Source organism: Rhinolophus hipposideros (assembly GCF_964194185.1).
Source record: "Rhinolophus hipposideros genome assembly, chromosome: 9".
In the NCBI taxonomy this organism is placed as follows: domain Eukaryota; kingdom Metazoa; phylum Chordata; class Mammalia; order Chiroptera; family Rhinolophidae; genus Rhinolophus; species Rhinolophus hipposideros.
This window is the reverse complement of record NC_138055.1, coordinates 46,828,857-46,849,071: the sequence shown is the minus strand read 5'-3', so window position 1 is coordinate 46,849,071 and position 20,215 is coordinate 46,828,857. Positions and strand designations below refer to the sequence as shown.

At 35.7% G+C, this 20,215-nt stretch overlaps 1 protein-coding gene across 1 annotated transcript; it reads right to left on the bottom strand.

The window, feature by feature from the left end:
• Positions 1-294: 294 nt before the first annotated feature.
• IRAK4 (interleukin 1 receptor associated kinase 4) lies at positions 295-20,207 on the bottom strand. The gene is made up of 12 exons (XM_081059814.1): positions 20,009-20,207; positions 15,775-15,944; positions 13,521-13,666; positions 12,536-12,712; positions 11,941-12,101; positions 10,837-10,901; positions 8,733-8,847; positions 8,197-8,306; positions 6,782-6,965; positions 5,880-5,942; positions 2,174-2,332; positions 295-2,043 (listed from the first exon to the last, which is right to left on the bottom strand). The coding sequence occupies exons 2-12, from the start codon at positions 15,933-15,935 to the stop codon at positions 2,008-2,010; spliced, it is 1,377 nt and encodes a 458-aa protein (XP_080915940.1). The 5' UTR covers positions 15,936-15,944; positions 20,009-20,207; the 3' UTR covers positions 295-2,007.
• Between the last annotated feature and the right edge of the window lie 8 nt (positions 20,208-20,215).

Below are 20,215 nucleotides of genomic sequence, written 5' to 3'. Positions count from 1 at the left end.
GTAAATGTGATATCAATTCCATTTGATGGAATTAATACATCTATCAAGCATACTGTGAAATTTTCAAAATCAATTAAATGGTTTACTCATTTTTAAATTTTTAATTAGTTTGGTCACAGTTCGTAATCAGAGCTACCTATATGACATTTTATATGTATGTTTTTATTTCAAGAAATAGTTCATTATATTTTCAAATAATTATTTTCAGTGTTATAAACCATACTGTGTCTCAAATTAGGTGGGTTCCTGTTGAAATTGGACTAAATCATTTTATTTATTTTCCTTTTTTCTTTTCAACTAACAAATGTTTCTTTTTGCTTATTTTGTTTATAAAGTTGATTAGAAAGATGTACTATCTTTGTTTCCCAGGAAAGCATTTGGAAGGTCGAAACAATACAAAAAAGAATGATCATCTTCTACTATAGCTCACTGTACGTACTTTTCTTCTGAGTGTGTTAATGAAAGAACTAAAGGCATAAAGATTACTGAGTGAATGAATCAATGCAGACCCTCAGGATTCCTTCTATACACATTAGTTTTTCTCTCAACCAGTTTTCATGCTTAAGTAAATCATTTCCTTCTGCTCATCCAAAGCTGTAAAATGAATTTTCGAATAGTATAAACCAATCGAGAAAATTTAAACTTAAAAGAAATAGTTAAAAATGATTTTTTAAAAAATCAATCCACCACTACTTCCAGAGGTCTCTCTCTCTAGTAAAACAAATAAACAAACACACATACAACAAAAGAGTAGGGACTGAGGAAAATTGAGAAATCAGTGAAAATCACTACAACTTTTTGGTGTACACTCTGTGTAATTCCCATCAGCCCCCTGAGTGTGAGCAGAAGCTGTGAACATTATGGTATATCACACAGGTGAACCATCACAGGAATGTCTGTATTCATTTGTTATTGCTGCATAATAATTTACCACAAACTTAGAGGCTTATAGCAACTCATTTATTATCTCACAGTTCTGTGTGTCAAAAGTCCAGGCACAGCTCAGCTAGGCTTGCGACTGAGGGTCTCACAAGGCCGAAATGTAGGTGTCGGCTGGGGCTGTGGTAGTACTTGAAGTTTGGAGTACTCTTCTAAGCTAATCCAGGTTGTTGGAAGAATTCAGTTTCTTGTGGTTATACATCCGAGGTCCCAGTTTTTCTTTCTGGCTGACAGCTGGAAGGTAGCTCTTATTCTTCAAGGCCACCTTTAGGTCTTAGCCAATGTGGCCTTCTTACAACATGGTAGCTTACTTCTTTAAGCCCCACAGGAGAATCTCTCAGACTTCTTGTAAGAGCCCACCTTAGTAAGTCAAGCCCACCCAGCACAGTCTCCCTGTTCGTACTCAAAATCAGCTGATTAGGGACTTTGACTGCATCTACAAAATTCCTTCAACTTTGTTATGTAACATATTCTAATAATGGCCATGTCATCATGGGAGTATCATCTGGGTTTGGTTTGTGGTGAATAATTGCTTAAAATACCATATGGTGAACATGACCCTATGAGCAAATGACTGTAACAGGATTTTATAATCATCTATTTAAACTTTAAATTTTATGTCACTTTATAAGTTACAAAGTACTTGTAAACATTCTGCATCATTTGATTTTCATGACTATCCATGTTACCAGTAGAAAAAAAACAAGGCTCAACATGCTAAGAGATTGCACAAAACTTTACAGCAAATTAGTAATAGAGTTGGGCTTCAGGCCAGGGTCTTTTCCTCCTATAGTCTAGTCCTTTTTTGCTAATCCTGTCGTTTTCAAACTGTCTCAGGGATTCCTGCAAGAACTGAGGGTGACACTAAAAAGGTAGGGCTAAGCTTCAATATGGCAGCTCTACTTTTGTTTGTTCCATACATTGGGTTCTACACAAGCTTCAATAACCAATGCATTGCACGGTGCCGCCTTGTTAAAGGTAAAAAAGAATGTTTACCAAAAAAAATGAGTTTGAAAAATGATTTAGATAGCTGTATATAAAAAGCCAAGAGTCCTTTCTACTATAGTTTTATGAAGCTGGCATTTCTTGCAGCATCTGTTGGACCTTTCATAAAAAAAGATAGAAAAAAAAAACCAAAAGAACCATATTAAACAGTTGGTTTTAAATGTACACTAAGAAAATAATGACAAACCCCACCTCCTTCACTTTTTAAATAAGTGTAAAAAATTAATACCTTCTTAATGTCTGGTCTCTTATTTTTCTTTTCATGCAGGCATTGACTGGCAACAAAGTACATAGTTTCAATGGAAGTGAAATCAGTGTCATTCATCTTTTTATCAATGTAATCTTCAATTGTCTTTTCTTCATCTTCAATTTCTTCTTTAATATCTAGCTTTGAAATAAATGTTAAAACTTCAAGAAATCAGAATATAAATTTTAATTATTTAATCTACTTTATAATAACATGCACTCTTATTGTATTGTCTACCTTTATAAACTTATTAAGAATTGAAGATATACAGGAGAAATTCCCTATCTGTCTCTCTGTCTCTCCATCCATCCATCCATCCATCCATCCATCCATCCATCCATCCATCCATCCATCCCTTCTAGATACTTTCCGACATTTACCTTCTAATTTTTGTATTTATGTTACTCAGCTAATTGCTCTCGTATTCCCTATGCACAGCCTTTACTAGGCTGCCAGCATAAAGCAGTCTGCTTCTTGATGTGCTCCTGATAACACAATTCCAACTTCTGAACCCAGACTTCCTCTCCCTTCACAGGCAAACTTCTCTATGGGTATTCAAATTGTTGAATCAAAGAGAAAAAGGAAAGAAGGAAAGGGGGCAGGGCCATGATAAAAAAGAAATGAATAGGGAGAGGTATAGGGCTAGGATGGTATAGTGGGTTGAATAATGGCCCCCAAAAGATATGTCCAAGTTCTAAGCCCCAGAACCTGTGAATGTGGCTTTATTTGGAGAAAAAGGTCTTTGCAGATGTAATTAAATTAAGCATTTTGAGATGAGATCATCCTGGATTACCCAGGTGGGCCCTAAATTCAATGATAACGGTCTGTATAAGAGAACAAAACAGACACAGAAGAAAAGACAATGTAACCACAGAGGATGAAAATGGAGTGATACGGCAACAAGTCAACAGCTAGTTACCCGCAGATGGAGGAAGCAAGGAGAGATTCTCCCCTAGAGCCTCCAGAGGAAGTGTGGCCCTGACAAAACATTGATTTCATACATCTGGCTTCCAGAACTATGAGAGAATAAATTACTGTCATTTTAAGTCTCAGTTTGTGGTGATTTTGTTTATGGCAGCCCCGGGGAACTAATACAGATGGAAAAGACTATTGATGAGCGATCAATTAAAATTCTCCAGAGACTCTTCCAACAGATGAATTTTGAAAGTATTTGGGTGATGGCAGAATCTGGTGATATAAAGGTTCTTTAAAGGATCACTCACTCTCTTTTAGTTATACTTGTATTATAATCTTATTACTTTATATCATACCGCATTCCAATCTTAAGAATAAGTGAAAGAACATCATCTTCCCTGAAGTTTTGATTTTCACTATTATATGATGATGCACAAAACTTGTGACTAAAATGGATTCTAAGTTTTTCTGTATTTCATCCTTATTCAAACCAAAGTTTTGAGACTTTTATAATATTCTGAAGGAGAAAACACTCTCAGGTAAAAGGATGGAAAATTTAGGCCTTTAGAAAGGTAGGCCTTGCTTAAAAGGTACACGTTGCAAAGTCGTAAAATACTGGGTTCCTTCCTTCCTTCCCCTCTTTTCTCTTCTCTTCTGTTCTCTTCTCCTCTTCTCTTCTCTTTTCTCTCTCTTTCTTTCTTTGCCCTGCAGTATTTTAAATCAATTTACATACTTTCTCTGTATAATTCAATCTACACCCAAAGCGTTATCTATGCCTGTGCACTAATGGCTCAAAAACTGTATCTCCAGCACAGGCTTCTTTCCTGACCTCCAACTACCACTGAGACAGAGAATTTCATTTTTTTGCTGAAAACAAAATTTCACTGTGTGCCACTGTAAGAAATTCAATGTTATAAAAATAATTTTTCACAATACTATGTTCTATAAATATACTTTTATGGGAAATATTATCTAGCATGTACTACTGCAGTACTTGCATATCCAGGGAACCATAGGAAGTTTTATAATGTACAGTTTTATAAGGGACATCTGTAGCCATGTTATAATATATAGATATTGTGCTCATGGCTTTTCTTAAGAGTATGGTATCAAGCCCTTGAGCAAACATAGTATACATTTAGACTTTCTTCTTTTTTAAAATTTTTGTAAGAGTTTATTTGAGCCAAACTGACAACAAATACCAAGGAGCGAGATCTCAAATGCTCCAGAGAATAACAGTTTTGCATCTTCTTTTATGATTTTGAAATTACTGTAAGGAAGATTATATGGAGGTGGGAGAAAACAAGGCAGGGATTGGATTACAGTATAGTTAAAGAGACTACATGCTCTGTTGAGTGTGTTTATAGTTTATTTCAAAGGTGTGTCAACCTAGATGCACAGAAACAATGGATGGGGCTAGTTTAAGGCAAAGATAACCTTTTGCTAATGAAATTATATGCCTGGGGCGTGACTACGGACCATGACCTGCCCAGTGGGGAATTTATGATCAAATCACCTGTGAGATTACTTTCCATAGAACCTCTTGTTTTATCCACAGTTCCCCCTTTTTTTCATAAATCAATCCAAAGGATGGACTGATGACCAATCTTTTGGTCAAAGAGTGTGGTCTCACAGCACAAGGAAGACTCTTCCTAGGAAATCTCAGTATGGACGTTGTTATCTTGTTGACCTCTGGGGATTGGGCAATACTGTAACCATGGGATCTGAGTTGAGGCTGAATTTTTCCCCAAAATGGAAGGGCAATATACCTTTTGACTTTCTAATCCTCATTCTAGGAAAATAATCTGATACAGGTACATACATTGTCTGAATTTGTCACACTGGTTTGTCCCATGAGAACACATAAATTAGAACAAAGTGAGTGTAGTTATTTAATTAATTTTAAGAAAAATTTATACATGATAGCAGGTATTTCTGTAAATCTTTAATTTTATAAAAAGACCCTCTAAGTTCTTAAAATTTACTGTATAGGAATAAAAGGGGCATGGCATAATTTTCCTATAGCTTTAGCATTCGGTTAGTTTATTTATGTAAAGGTGGATGAATGCGTGATATAACACATACCATGTTTCCCCGAAAATAAGACCTAGCCAGACCATCAGCTCTAACACGTCTTTTGGAGCAAAAATTAATATAAGACCCGGTATATTACAGTATATAAGACCGGGTCTTATATTGTATTATATTAGATAAGACCTGGTCTTATATTAAAATAAGACTGAGTCTTGTATTAATTTTTGCTCCAAAAGACGCATAAGAGCTGATGGTCAGGCTAGGTCTTATTTTCGGGGAAACATAGTAGGTGATGTTTTCTATGATAACTTTATAAATAAAATACTCCATAATAGAAGTGGATAGAGAATTTTACTGGCAATTCTATTCTGATATAAATTTAAATGGAAACCATGTTGTTTTTCCTCTTTGAGCTGAAAAGGCCGTTGTTGTAAAGCCTGTTGTAAAGCCTGTTGTTGTAAAAAACAACAACAACAACAACAAAATACTGGATACGACCTCAGAAATCATATAGTTTTATGCTGATTTCACCCCCAAAGAAAAGAGAACACAAAATATATAAGTGACTTTTCCAAGTTTCACTGGCAGAGTTGAAATTAGAAATATTTGATGCTCTTTCCGTAGGCCACTGTGTAATTGCAAATAGAAAATTACATTGCTAGAGGCTAAATTCACACATATAAATTTAGATTACAAATGCAAAGAGAAAAGGACTGGAAAAAATGAATCTTTCACTTACCAATAACTGAGGTGCACGGTGTTCGTCTACAGCTGGAAGTCCAGTTATTACTTCTAGTAAAACCTATAAAAACAAAAAACAAATCCATTAATGTAACACTGAAGGCAACATACAGAAACCACAAGACATATGAGTCCTGATTATGAAATCTGATTAATCATTCCTACACACTGCCTTATGTCTTTTAGGCATTAAAGCAGAAGGAACCTGAGCTGTCATTTCTCAGCATCCTTCCTTCATGGATACCTTGGATCCCACCCATTCCCACAAGCAGTTCTTTCCTATTGGCAACTTACTAAACAATCAGCTCCACTCAACATGTGTTCTGGACGCACCTTTTCCTGTGCTTGCAGACGTTTCTTCACAAGAATAATTTTTTTCTAGCGCTTAGGAGAATATTATTTTCTAAACCTTTGGCATATCCCACAACCCTGTGCATTAACTTCACAGTGCTATGATGTTAATTTTCCATGTATAAAACACATAGGAAAAAAATAAGATGAAGAAGCACTCAATTTCTCCAATCACTCCCACTGACTCCTCATTCTATCTTAAAAGTTACCAGGAACAGACTGGTAGATCAGAAAATGCCAAAGAGTTATTTCCTTTAAAAGTATTTCATTTTTCAAATGTGACGCTAAAGTGCATTGTGTGTGACATGGTTTATGTTACGCAGTTTCATATACCTCATGAGGCTAGTGGGGCAAAAAAATAATTTCTTGCACTAATTTCAGCAATCACTTTAAAAGTTTTATAAATTTGGATAAATTTGTATAACCTCATTTAACTAGAGGTTAAAGTGAATACTTCACATCTTTACATAAGAGAGCTAATCAGGACAGGTATTCAAAATGTTCTACTTGAATTTCCTCACTATTTTCAGAGTGATTATTGAAACTTACCACACCAAAGCTGTAGATGTCAGATTTGGGTGTTATTTCTCCTCGCAAAGCTTCAGGTGCCATGTAAGCTGTTGTTCCCACAATTCTGCTAGTCATAACCGTCTGGGCAAACTTCTCAGAAGCCCGTGCAAGCCCAAAGTCAGATATTTTGGCTGTAAAGTCTTCATCTAGTAAGATATTGGCACTGAAAAAAATGTAAAGTTTGGAGAACATAATGATTTTCTTTTTAGACAAGTCATACATCCTCACGTGTATGAATCTATGCACATATATATTTACAGAGTATACCATTTTATATTATACATCATAAAAGCCAAAAAAAGCCATAAAAGCGATAAAAGCCTACACACATAAAATGTGTGTAAATAAATCTAGATTTCAGATTAAAGCTCAAGAGAAATGACTGTCTTCTTTTCCTTTCTGTTCTTGAGGAAAAATTTTAGGAGAATAAAAATCAAATAGTGCTGTTTACATTAGTGAGAGATATTTTCATTATTTCACAAATAATTTATTACAGGGTAATTTCCCTTAGTCTCTTAAATCACCATTCTTAATTCCTTTCCTAGCACTTCTAAATTCATTTAAAAACAGATTTCCAACCCAAACATCTCAGTTATACAGTTCTTTATTCTTTTATTTTTGTACTATCTGAAATCTTTCAAAGAAGAAAGAATATACCTAAAAGATCTTCATTCATTCATTATATGCATTCACTCATATACTCATACTTTCATTCCACAAAACTTATTGAGGACTTCCTATGTTTGATAGTATTTAAGCTCAGTGCTGGGCATGGGGGGCATCTTCCAATTTTGTCTGTGACAAAGGTACAGAAATAATTTTTAAAAATCCAGTTAAGTCCTCCATAATGGTGATATTAGGTACCAAATGCAGAGAACAACCACATGACTGGAAGAATGGGAGAAAATTCCAAGCAAAAGAGTGCTGAGTCTTGAAGGATTATTAGAAGTTGATGGTTAAATGAGAAAAAGAAGGGCATTTCAGGAAAATGGAGCAACGTGTAGATAGTGATGAAAACATAAAAACACATGACCAATTTCAAGAAACTGGTATCAATGGAACATGCAAAAAAACTAAACTGTATCTTGTGAACAACAGGATACCAGCTGAAGTGTTCATAGTAGAGATCTGAGGTTATCAGGTTTGATTTTTGGGACCATAACCTGGCAATGTAGTAGTGAATAGATGAGAACTGGTACAGAGTTGTTTGAATTAAAGTAAATGAAAGATAGTGAGGATGTAAATAAAGGCAGAGCACTGGGGAGAAAAGAGACATCTATAATCCTGGAGTGCTCTAGGTTAAGACATGCATGTGAATAGTGAATAGTGTCTAGTGAAGAGCAAATTATTCTTTAAAGATGGCTTTCCCAAAGCTTTTTAACAGTAGCATTTACCTTTTAATATCTCTATGAATTTGATGGTTTTCATGTAAAAAACTGATGCCATTAGCTGCACCCTGAGCAATCCTGCATCTCGTGTGCCAAGCAAGTGGTGGGGTATCATCCTTATGAAGTAAGAAACAAACCAATTAAAAAAATAGGAAGATAAAAATGTCTATAGAAATGCATAACAGAAAAATTTTCTAAGCAATTACTAAAAATATTATATCACTAAGAATTTAGGACTCCAATTTTTTTTAAAGTTGTTAAAAAGTAATCTCTAACTAAGATCAAATGGGGTTAGCATTTCTCATTTGACAATAATAATATTTAAGAGCATCTTCAAAATCTAGCTTTGATAGATAATTTTACATTTTAGATCATCACCTAATATGATGGCCATCCCAGTTTTTTTACACATGAACTATGTATTTCTCATAGAGCAGGTAAAATATTAAGATTAATGCAGTTTAAATGATCCTGTCACAAAGTGAGTATTAGTATCCAACACAGAAACAGAAAGCCAAAAATCTGAAGAACAAACATCTTACCAAGCAAGACAGTCTGTCTAGCAATGAACCATTAGGCATGAAAACGTATACTAAGCAGAGGTCATCTCCATCACTTGAGAAACCAAGGAGTTCTACTAAGTTTTCATGTTGGCACCTGTGACAGATAATTTTCTACTCAAAATTATTATGATACATACATATATTCGGCTATAGGTTGGGAGTCATTCAGTTTAGCACTTTAAGAGAAAAAAGAAGCAAGAGAATAATAATATGCTATACATCATTATAATGTGATATATGCTTACATATGTTCGTTATAACTATTTGTAATTTTCTGTGGACAGTTCCCCTTTTAGTCAATACTGATCAACATCAGAAGCAAAACCTCTTTCTATTTTAAAGTAAAAGCTCAATAATTCAGACTATTGGAACTTGTGATCATTTGTTTAATGACTAGGCTAATGTTTACTATTGTTTAGCATAATTTTCAATGACAGCACAAACAAGATGTCATACAATTTGAAACTTGTATGACAACCCTTTCAAAAATTCTCTAACACATCCAAAGCACTGATTTACATACATCTGATCTTTAATCACATCTAATTGACTCATCTCTGATCTTTAACTATATCTGATTATTTATGAGCTTTTTTATGTATTGGAGAGTAATAAAAGAAAGCTGAAGTATAGCAAAACTGCAGGCATCTGTGATACAGTAGAAAAAAAAGTGGGCTCAGTTCAAAGTACCAAGTTTAAAGTCCAGCTCTGCCACCTCCTGGATATGTGACCTATAGCAAATTAACTCACTGAGCCTCAGCAACTTTACCTGCTAAGTGGAGATAGTAATACCTATTATGTAACATGGATGCTGTGAGAATTGAGTAAACATATATGAGAGCCCAGAAATATACTGAGCATAAATATTGCACCCAAGTGCAATACCTATTTTCTTCATTCAAAATGATCTATATTTCTGGCATTTCATTATTCAAATCGGATTTTGATTTGAAATCAGTCTATCCTCAAAAATATTTTACAGAGTACAAATTATTTTCAATGACACTGGGAAAATGCTACACATATATCATGAAGTAAGTACATCAAATATTAGCAATGGTTATCTCTGAGTGATATATTTAAGAGATTATTTTTATTATTTTAAAAATATTTTCCTCTATTTCTCAGATTATCTACTTTGAACAAATTACTATTAGGATTGGAGAATGGGGAGAGGGGCAGGGAGAACAAATAGTGAAAGAGTTTTGATTTTTTTTTTTTATCAGCAAGCACTATTTTTACTGTGAATTAATTCCAGTCTATTATTTATTTCTTGAGGTTAAGCAAGTAGAATTGGTGATTTATAGCAGTGGGTCTAATAAGTGTAAGTTGCTAAATTCCATCAGTACTCAGATGAAAAGCTCAAACTGTAGAATCAGACAGATCTGGATTTGAAACCCACCTCTAATATTTATTGGCTATATGGCCTTGAGCAAGTATTTAATATTTCTAAGCATCAGTGGGAAAAAAAAGTGTGGGGAGGTTACAACAGATGTGAGGAGTAAATGAGACAATGCACCTAAAGTACATTGCACGGGGTCTGGCATATTGTATACATTCAGGTATCAGTCACTGTAATATTAGAGTAAATTTTCTAATTTGTTTCTCCTACTCTTCTTGATGATGCCCAACAATTTTCAAGCATACTGGGTCAATGCCTTTTAAGCATTCTTGCATATGACACTTCCCTGATTTATGGGTGTTAACATATCCTAGGGCCTATTATTCTATACTTTTTTTTCTTGTCAGTGTGCATGGTGGTATAGTGGTGAGCATAGCTGCTTCCTGTTGTATCTCTATAATTTATCTCTAATGAATTCTAGGAGCAGAAAATTTAACAATGGAAGACAGTTGAAATTCCATGTAACTTTGCTATGATTTAAAATAATTTAATCAGGGAAGGAATATGTAGTCATTGAATTGTAGAATCAAAGTTCTTTCAATTCCTCTAATCTAAACCTTTTATTTTAATTTTATATGTGTGAAAATATCCCTAACTCATGGCACACTCTGGGGAAGAAACCAGGTCCCCTACTCCATGTTTCACGCTTTTCCACTATACCCCAATGTCAAATTAACTTACTTTGCCATTACTTTTATTTCTTGATCAAACTGTTGTTTTAGTTCTTCAGTACTAATGTCAACCATCTAAAAAAAAAATGATATGCAGTATAACTCAATACAATAGTCCCAAAGCTCTGACAGCTAGAAGTGGTCACAGAAATCAGCAGGCTGAACCTGCTTTCCTTAAAACAGTATGGCATTATTCTCCCCATTTTATAGAATTGAAAACTAGAAACATTAGTGATTTGCTCAAGGTTCCATGGCCGGTTTGTAGAAGGAAAAACCCTTATAAACCACGTAACCATACAAACCTCACTGAGTTATTGTGGGAACAAAAAGAAATTCTAAGACTTCACTGAAAAAAACATTTTGGAAAAAAAAAAAATTATGTGTCGCGGAAAACATAAGCTAATTTGCAGGCAAAAAGAAAAAACAAAACCCTGTAAAAGTATGTGGAGCATGTATAACAAAATGTCACTATCTTTATCTTATAAATATGTGTTATATTCATATTTGTAGAATATAACAGGTTTAGAAATGTAACAAATCAATGCATAATAGGTGAACCCCCCTTAATAGAAATGGGAACAAAGGACATAGAGAAGAAAATTTTCAATCTTTTTTACTTAATGTAAAAAAAATATTTTATAAGCTTGATTTATTTTATTAAGCAGGATGTGGTACCATCTGGTGGTCTGCTATCCCTTTTTATTTTTTTAGATTATTTTTTATTTTTTTTCAGTTATAGTTGACATTCAATAAGCTTTATGTTTAAATGAAAAAAGTAACATAAGAAAGTTATTTTTACAAAATTTTCTTAGTATCTTACCATTTTAATCTTGATTATTCATGAAGCACTGTGTAAAGCAGGGCTTCTCAACTTTATTTCATGAATCTCCCACAATTATATGTGTAATTGTATGTATGTGTGCAGAACTACATTGTTGTAGGGGTTGGGCCCACAGCTTTCTATAGATTTTTAAATGTTAACTCTACCAGCTTAGAATGATGGTTATTTAAAGAAAATGTGCACTGAAATAACACAGTTCCTAAAGATTAATTTAAACCTTATTATACAGCAACTCTTCCTTTAAATCTTTTTATTCCTGAAACTATAACTTACTGCTGCAAGCTTCTTCACTGCCACAGTTCTGTTGTTCACACAGCCTTTATATACAACTCCAAATCCGCCCTCTCCCATTTTGTTACCACCGACAGAAATGGGTCGTTCATCAAAGTTATTTGTGACACTCTTCAATTCATAAAATGAAAAACTGTGGAAACCTATAATGTCAATAAAGTAAGGAAAATAGTGCTTCAATAAAAAAGAAATTGGTTTTAATAATGTTACTATTTTCTCTCTTTAAATATTTACTATTTGGATTAGGCACAATGGGAGACAGCAAAATAATTTTTTTTAATAAAAATTTTATCTTTATCTTGAGAATTCTGTTTGGTGATCCTCCACCCAAAACTTTAGTCACTTTATTTTCTTTATAAAATAATCCTTTCACGTTATATAAATATTTATTTATTGCCTCCATTCACTGAGAACACACTGACTTATACAATGAAAATGGTGTTTTAGTAAATCAGGAGGGGAAAAAATCCACAACAGAACTATTGCCAGTACACACAGGCAAAAGGAGAAATTTGTTTAAAGCAGTGATAGTCTTAATGGCAAACCAGTAGTGTAACACACTGCAAATGTTACTTACGTGTGTCATTAACTTCTAAACTTTCTGGAGTTGAGGAGTCAGGTGACATATAGTTTTGTTCAAGACTCTGTACAGGTATCACAGGTGTCCTGTCTTTGCCATAGAGAGGCATTTCTTTTTGTTGAACTGTTACAGCTTCTTTAGAAGGCAGTTTATTAATAGTTTTGGGAACAGCATCTGCCAAATGAAGTAAGATACAAGTTGCCCTTCCATAAGAAAAAAAGTGTTTGTGAAAAATGTAACATCATTCCAATCTCCACATCCTCACAGCACACCCAAGAAACTACCTAGTAAGAATTTTGTTTTGATAAAAGATGGGTCGAGGGGGTAAAGAAGTATTTTCAAAAAATGATCCATGAGCCACCTGTGTCAGAAGCCCTGAAGTACTTGTTTAAAACATAAACCTTGAATCCAACTCCAGAATTCTGATAATAATATCTGTAATAGAGCCCAGGAAACTACCTGTTTAACAAGCACCCTAGGTGATTCTTATGCACACTGAAGGGTGAGAACCACTGGTGTATATGGCACCAAAGGGAAAAAGTAAGGTTATGGGGAAGGCAACTAGACACTAACCCACCAGAATACAGTATAAGGAAATCATGATCACAGAGTCCCATTGGGGTAGAAATTGAGGGTGAAAACAAGACAAGAGTTCATGAAAAACACCAAAATCAAAAACGAAAACTAAAACCCAAAACTAATTTCCATTCTTCTAAACTTCCTACTGACACAAAACTACCTTACTTTAACGTAGGGTCAGACTCAATCACAAAACCTCTATCTCCTTAGCAGCAAGTCTGCATGCAGTGCCCTATGTCCTGGGTACTTGTTAAAGACTTGGGGACAAAGTTGAAAGAATGAAAAGTAGTCTCAAATGTCAGGTGCATCTACTATGAGAAAAAAGGAAGAGTAAGAAGAAATGTTTCTATTTCTGCCACTTGTCTTTCCACCTAATTGTTGGCCCTAGTCACACTCAGTTTACCTGGTAGCAAAAGACTCGCGGGGGCAAAAAACTCAGTTTGGACCAAAATATCCACGAGATCACCAACTGTGCAATTTGTGGTGCCCCAGTCAAACAGTAGCTCACAAGTGGGACTTTTTCCAGTTTGAAGTAATGCTTCAAATCTCCTGAAAAGAGAAACAAAATTAGTATGTAAATCGAGTTAACATGAAAATAGGAAATCATATCCCTTGCCCCTATCTCACCCACAGCACCTCCTGGAATATTAAAGGAAAAGGCCAGAAAGAAAGCCCCAAGAATTACAGAGAATAGGAAAGACAGGTAGAAGGAAAAAAGATGCTGAAGGTAATGATAACAATAGTTAACACACACTGAATTCTTACTTAGTATTTGCTCAGTGGGCTACAGCATGCATCTACATGAACCACTGAATTCTCAAAGATACTGTGAGTATCATGCTAATTTACTAATGAGAAAGTTGGGCGTGGACAGGTAAAGTAGCCAGCCCACAGATACAGCCGATAAGCTGTATCGAAACTGAGATACAAATTCAGATTTCACTTGACATAAGGGTGTGGTCTCAACCTAGAAAGCTGAATGACTTCCCCACTGATGTATTAACTCCATTAGCCATATTATTTTTGACAACCCAATCTGCTTAAAGAAATAGAATATACATAAACTTGGAGAAGTATTCCTTTGATCTTAACTATAGTTTAATTAAATTAAAAGAAAAACGCAGATCAGTTTTTATTCCTATTTCTTTAAAAATACGTTTTGAAAAATAACATTTTAAAACTTAAGCAATACAGTTTTTTTTCTGTTTTTCCTCTAAATTTTATTTTGAAAACTTTCAAACCTACAGAAAAGCTGAACAAATAATATTATGAACAACCATTTACTCTTCACATAGATTTACCAATTGAGCAATTGCTTACATTTTCCCATGTTTGTGCTCTCACCCTCTCCTCTATCTCTGTGCTCTGTGCTTTAGAGTGCAGACCGGATGCCTTATAGAATGTCTCACAATCTAGACTTCTCTATTTTCTCATGGTTAAATTCTGGTTAAAAAATTTTTGTGCGAACACTACAGATGTGACAATGTGTCCTTCTCTCTGTATCATATCTAGAGGCACATAATGGCAATTGGTGATGCGAAGTTTGATTACTTGGTAAAGAAGGTGTACTTCAGATTTTTTCTCTCTTTTTATAGAGAAATGTTTCTATTTCCCCTTCATAATTCATAAGTAACCTTTGGATAGTACTTTCAAATCTTGTGTATATCTTGTTCATCAATAATCTTTCACTTTGCAGTTTTAGCGCTTACTGATAAGCCTTGCGTGAATCAATTACTCATTGGTGGTTGTAAATTGGGAACTTCCTAATTTTATCATTCTTTCAATAATTATTTGCTGCCATTATTCTGCAAAAAAGAGCTTTTCCTCCCCACCACCACTGCCTCAATTAGCCTCTAAAGGTTTATAATAGTAATATCAACAAACTATCGTTAAAAATAGGCTTTCAAACTTTGAACTTAAGCTTCTTCTCAGTGATCTAACATGTTCATCCTTCATATGAGGAAATATTTCTTGGAAGGAAGCTACAATTTTAGGTTCTTTATTAGGTTAACACTGACAATCACAAATACATTTTTTCCTCTTGATTCTAAAGGTAGATGTTGACATAGATTTGAGCTGAAATAACTGATAAAAATAAAATCTGTACTCATATTTTACACTAAATCAAGCAGAGATGAATAGAGAGAAAAAATAGAAACTCTCTGAAGTAAGTGTTGAAAAGTTCTGGCGAAGCACGAAGAATTCTGTCATAGATGTATACATTTACAAGCAACTATAAAATGTCGATTTGAATTCCCAATATACACTGTTAAAGTGAATTAGAGATTCACACACTTAGAAGTTTAGGCTTCAAAATTTTACTAGCGATTCCCATAATATTCTTATGTTACTTCCATCTGGAACTGACAAGTGTGGGGCAGAGTGAACTATACTTGGCTTGCCAAACAGAACTAGAGTAAAAGTGGGAATCTTGATTCTAACCCAAAAACTTATTTGCAAGTTCATAATATTAGCCTAGCTGAATAAAGCAAAAATTGCAATTAAAAAAAAAAAAGGCGGGGTGGGGGCTGTTACTTATTACCATTATCTCCCATAGAGAGGTTTATTTTCTGAACAGCAATACTAGACAGTATTTATACGTACTAATCATTCTAGATTGTAAGAATTTAAAAAAGAAAAAGAATTTTATATGTTACCTTATGTGAAACTGATTGTATCTATCATCACCAGATGGTTTTTTAATAGCTACTGCTAACTTCTTCCATCCTTCTTGAGGGTCAATAAAATCTGACAGCTTCCTAATTAGTCCAACATTAAGGCAGCGAACATATGTTGATGGTGTTATGGGTTTGTTCATCTTCTATTCCTATAATATGAAAAGTTCTCATTAAAATTTTACAGTAGTTTTAGCAATGACATTTGTAAGCTTATATATCACTCTTTGTTATAACATATGAAATTTTGGCAACTGATTACACCATAATTAAGGAATACTCCAAAGTCAACTACCGTTGACCTTAACAACATGGGTTTGAACTGCACCAGTCCATTTATATGCAGATATTTTTTCAATAAATACTAGAAATGCATTTTCTCTTCCTTATGATTTGCTTAATAATATTTTCTTTTTTCTAGCTTACTTTATTGTATGAGTAAAGTACATAATACATATGATCAAAATATGTGTTAACCGACTGTTTATGTTATTGGTAAAGCTTCTGGTTAACAATAGTTTAGTAGTTAAGTTTTGGGGGAGTCAAAAATTATACTTGGATTTTCGACTGTGTGGTTGGGGGCCCATAACCCCTGTGCTTTTCAAGGATCAGCTGTAGTTGATATCACAAGAAGAAATTACAATTGTGGTTTATTTGTCTATCCTCTGGGCTTCCTTTCTTTCACCACCTATAACATCAATAAAAAAATTAAAGGATTTTTTTTTTTCTGACACTGACATTTTCTGAGTGAAACTTACCAAAGGAGCAAAAAGCTTACTTTTTCAGAAAAATTCCTGTGAACGTATTCAAGAATCAAATCTATTAATAAAAAAGATTTATTTTTCAATTTAAAATATTTTTCTCAATCGGTAGTTATTTACTATTAAACATTTATGCAACACTTTTTGGTGGAAGTGAAAAAAAATACCCTGAAATAATTGGTGTAGCATGAAAAGACATCCACAAACTTTTCACATAACATGTTCTTCCTTGACTCCTTCATATTTTTTGTCTGTCACCTGTCTGATCACAATTCAGTTCCTACTAAGCCAAACCCTGTGGTTTACCACTTTAACTACTTACTCTCTAGACAGAACATTATTCCCCTGTTTCTTCTAATACTCCACCCTGGAGAGCTGCACCTGGGGACAATCTCACAATTTTACTTGTACCCAGCACTGCTTAATACAGCTGTAGAGAACTAGGTAACTGAGTAGAATGGGGTGAATATAAATTTATGGGAACCCCCTTTCCACCGGGCCTTCAACACTGCTGTGAATTCTTGTCTTTACCCATGGTCCTTAGCGACTATCTCACACCTTTACCTATCTCCATGTGGTTTTATTTGATCTCCATGGCCCTCGTTCTCAGCAGGCGGTCACCTTTCCTTCTAATTAATCAAGACAAATAGATTCAGATATTCTCCTGCCAATTATTCTCCTGTTCCCCTATATATTTTTATTTTTAAGATGCAATATAACTAATTTTTATTAGTTATATTAGTTTTATTAGAATATATTCTAATATATATTAGTTTTATTAGAATATATTCTCTACAGAGTAGAGAATATATTCATGTGGTACAAAATTCAGAAGCTATAAAAGAGTAAGAAGCAAAAAGTCTCTCTGTATCCTGGACCTCTGTATTAGCATTTTCTGAAATTAGCATTTCTCTTTGGCCTTCTTTGACCATTACATCTACGTAGGTCTGTCTGCCCTCAACCTAAATATCTTTCATTACTGCACAATTTATTTGTAACCATATATTTATTTGTTCAGTTGTTTACTGTCACCCCCATTAGACTATGAGTTCCATGAGTTCAGGGACTATGATCATTTTATTTACTAATATATAACTAGTGACTAGCACATTGTAGATAATGGTGTTGATACATGTTCCTGCCCAGTACCATGCGAGGTGATTTATATATTTCACTTAATCCTCAAGGCGACTAAGGCAGTTTTATCTATTTCACAAAGGTAGTAAGTAAAAGAGCTAGGACTTGAACCCATATCTGACTTCAAAATTCATGCCTTATGTCCCTGCTTCTACAACTCAATGCATTGTTCATTTCACTCTCTTTTCTAGAATGATCAGTCATTTCCTTTCTCCTTTCATACATTCAAAAAAACATACATGTCAGGCTTTGCACTAAGTAATAGAAGCTACAGAGAAGAGAAAATCTTTGTTTTCAAGCTGTTCAGTCTAGCAGGGGATAAAACAATTACAGTGAGTTATAAATGTTGCAAGAGATATGTTTTGGGGCCCAGAGAAGGGACATCAAGCTAAGCCAGTCTGAAGGAGGTATATTAAGACAGATTTGGGTGGGTTGGGAGGTTGGAAGAATGAATGAAAAGGAATGAGGATAAACTCAAGGAAACTCCAGACAGCAGGAACAGCACGGGGGAGCATGGATTAGGCTCAGGCAAAGGGTTTGCTATGGTGGACCACAGGATGCATGTCATTAAGTAATCAGAGGTGACGTTGGAGAAGTAGACAGGGCCAAATCATCTTGTACCTCATACTCATATGCTATGACAAGGAGTTTAAACTTTATACTAAAAGTGATAAGACTTTAAAAGGAAAGGTGTTATTTGGCTAAGTTATTTGGATTCTTCTGGATAAAAAATTGAAGGGTTGTATATTTACGCAGGGAGACCAGTTTGAAAACTTTGCAATAATCTAGCAGAAATGTAAACCTGAAAAAAGTATATGGTCAGGGAATGCAGAAGAAAACATTCAAACATTTAGAAGACTGCATCTGATCTTAACTTCATGAAAGATCAGATACTACAGAGAAAGAAGAGTGAGGGAAACAAAGAAGGTGATTAAAGGTCTGAATCAATGAGAAAGTCAGCCACTGAGATATCTGTAGGAAAACATTCCAAGGGCCTGAAATGGGTCATTGAGAAAAAGCCAGGAGATAGTGAGACTGGAGAGGGAGTAGGAAAGTAGCAGATTAGACGAGACAGGTAACAGAGCTAGGTTTCCTAGAGCCGTATACTTTGTATTGACTTTGTTGATCCTTGAGCAAGATGAGAAGACAGAGGAGGCTTTAAGAAAAGAAGAGACAGGCTCTGAACTGAGGTCTTAAAAGGACACCGGGGCTGCTGCTGAGAATAAAGCCTCCTGCAATAAGGGCAGAAAAGAAGGAAGAAACCAGTTTAGTAGAGTAATCCAGTAGTCCAGGTGGGAGGTACTGGCAGCTTGGACCACAGAGGTAGCAGAGAAGGTAGGAACACCTAGGATGCTCAATATTTTCTGAGGTAGAGCAATGAGAATCCTATTTGCTGATATGAAAGGTGAGAAGATGGCATCAAGGTTTTTGGCCTAAACAAGATCCCTGACATTTGCTGAGATAGAGAAGACTGTGGAAGGCACACGTTTGGTCTGGAAGATCATGAGCTCAGTTTGGACAGGTAGAAAGTACACTTCACACAAATATTCTCCTGCTTGCAAACAGGAGAATAAAACAACTCCGAAGTTTCCGACAGATCTCTTCAAGGCCTACTCCAGAAAGAAAGGGCAAGGCAGATTTAAATGTTCTCTGTTCTTAGGGTGCCTTGGGGGCAGATGTGTTTTTGAGGCACTAATAAGAGCTATTGGTCCCCATTCCAAATGGCTACAACGCTTCCTCCATTTCTCAAGGTCTGCTTTTTATTTCTGTTTTCTCTCTTGCTTCTTAGGCTGTCAAGTACACTTTCCCCGTCTGATAATGCACTTATCTGAACCTTACAACTCCTCTCCACTTTCTAATTTCCTGGAAGCTTGGAAGCCAGAGAAACAAACTAATTAGAATCTTGTGCAGGCTCAGCATGCCTTCCAAGCAACAAGCATCCGGGCTGGGTGCTGGACTTACTTCCTGGTTCTCAAGGAAAAAAGATTTCATTTTGTAAACCGGCACTCAGATGGAACACAACTCGCAGGAGTTGAGACCGACGGGGCCACAGAATGTCTGGGGGGGGACGCTTCTCCACGCCCCAGATTCCTTTTCAGGTCCGACTAACTTTCTGATCCCCAGGGACCCAACCAAGTCTTTACCCTGAACCAAGCTCGGTCCACGCAACCTAGTTCCTCGCGAACTTTTGTCACTCGGAAGAGGCGAACTTCCTTCCGAAAGGATCCCTTAACCACCCTGGGGCTGGGAGACTGAGGCCGGGCGCGGACTTCGGACAACCTGCGGTGAGGGATGCGCGCACAGTCGGGAATCCTTACCTGCCCAGACGCGGGGCACAGGAGGGCGACCGGACCCCGCCCGGGAGTGCCAGGCGGTGAGGAACCAGGGCGCGGGGCGGGGCGCGGGGGGGCGGGGCGGGGCGTGACGGGCAGGGCTCCCCCGCCAGGCCCCGCCCTTCCCTTCCTCTGGGCCCCTGCGGGCGGCGTCACCAACTGGGAAAGTCCTAGTCGCTTCTGTAAGTAGGA

Excerpts from the sequence above, each read along its gene's own strand:
- IRAK4 (XM_081059814.1), bottom strand. The coding sequence starts at position 15,935 with ATGAACAAACCCATAACACCATCAACATATGTTCGCTGCCTTAATGTT. Across the intron at positions 13,667-15,774 it reads TACAATCAGTTTCACATAAG|GAGATTTGAAGCATTACTTC; the intron begins GTAACATATAAA and ends TTCTCTTTTCAG. Across the intron at positions 2,333-5,879 it reads ACCGTGCACCTCAGTTATTG|CTAGATATTAAAGAAGAAAT; the intron begins GTAAGTGAAAGA and ends TTTATTTCAAAG.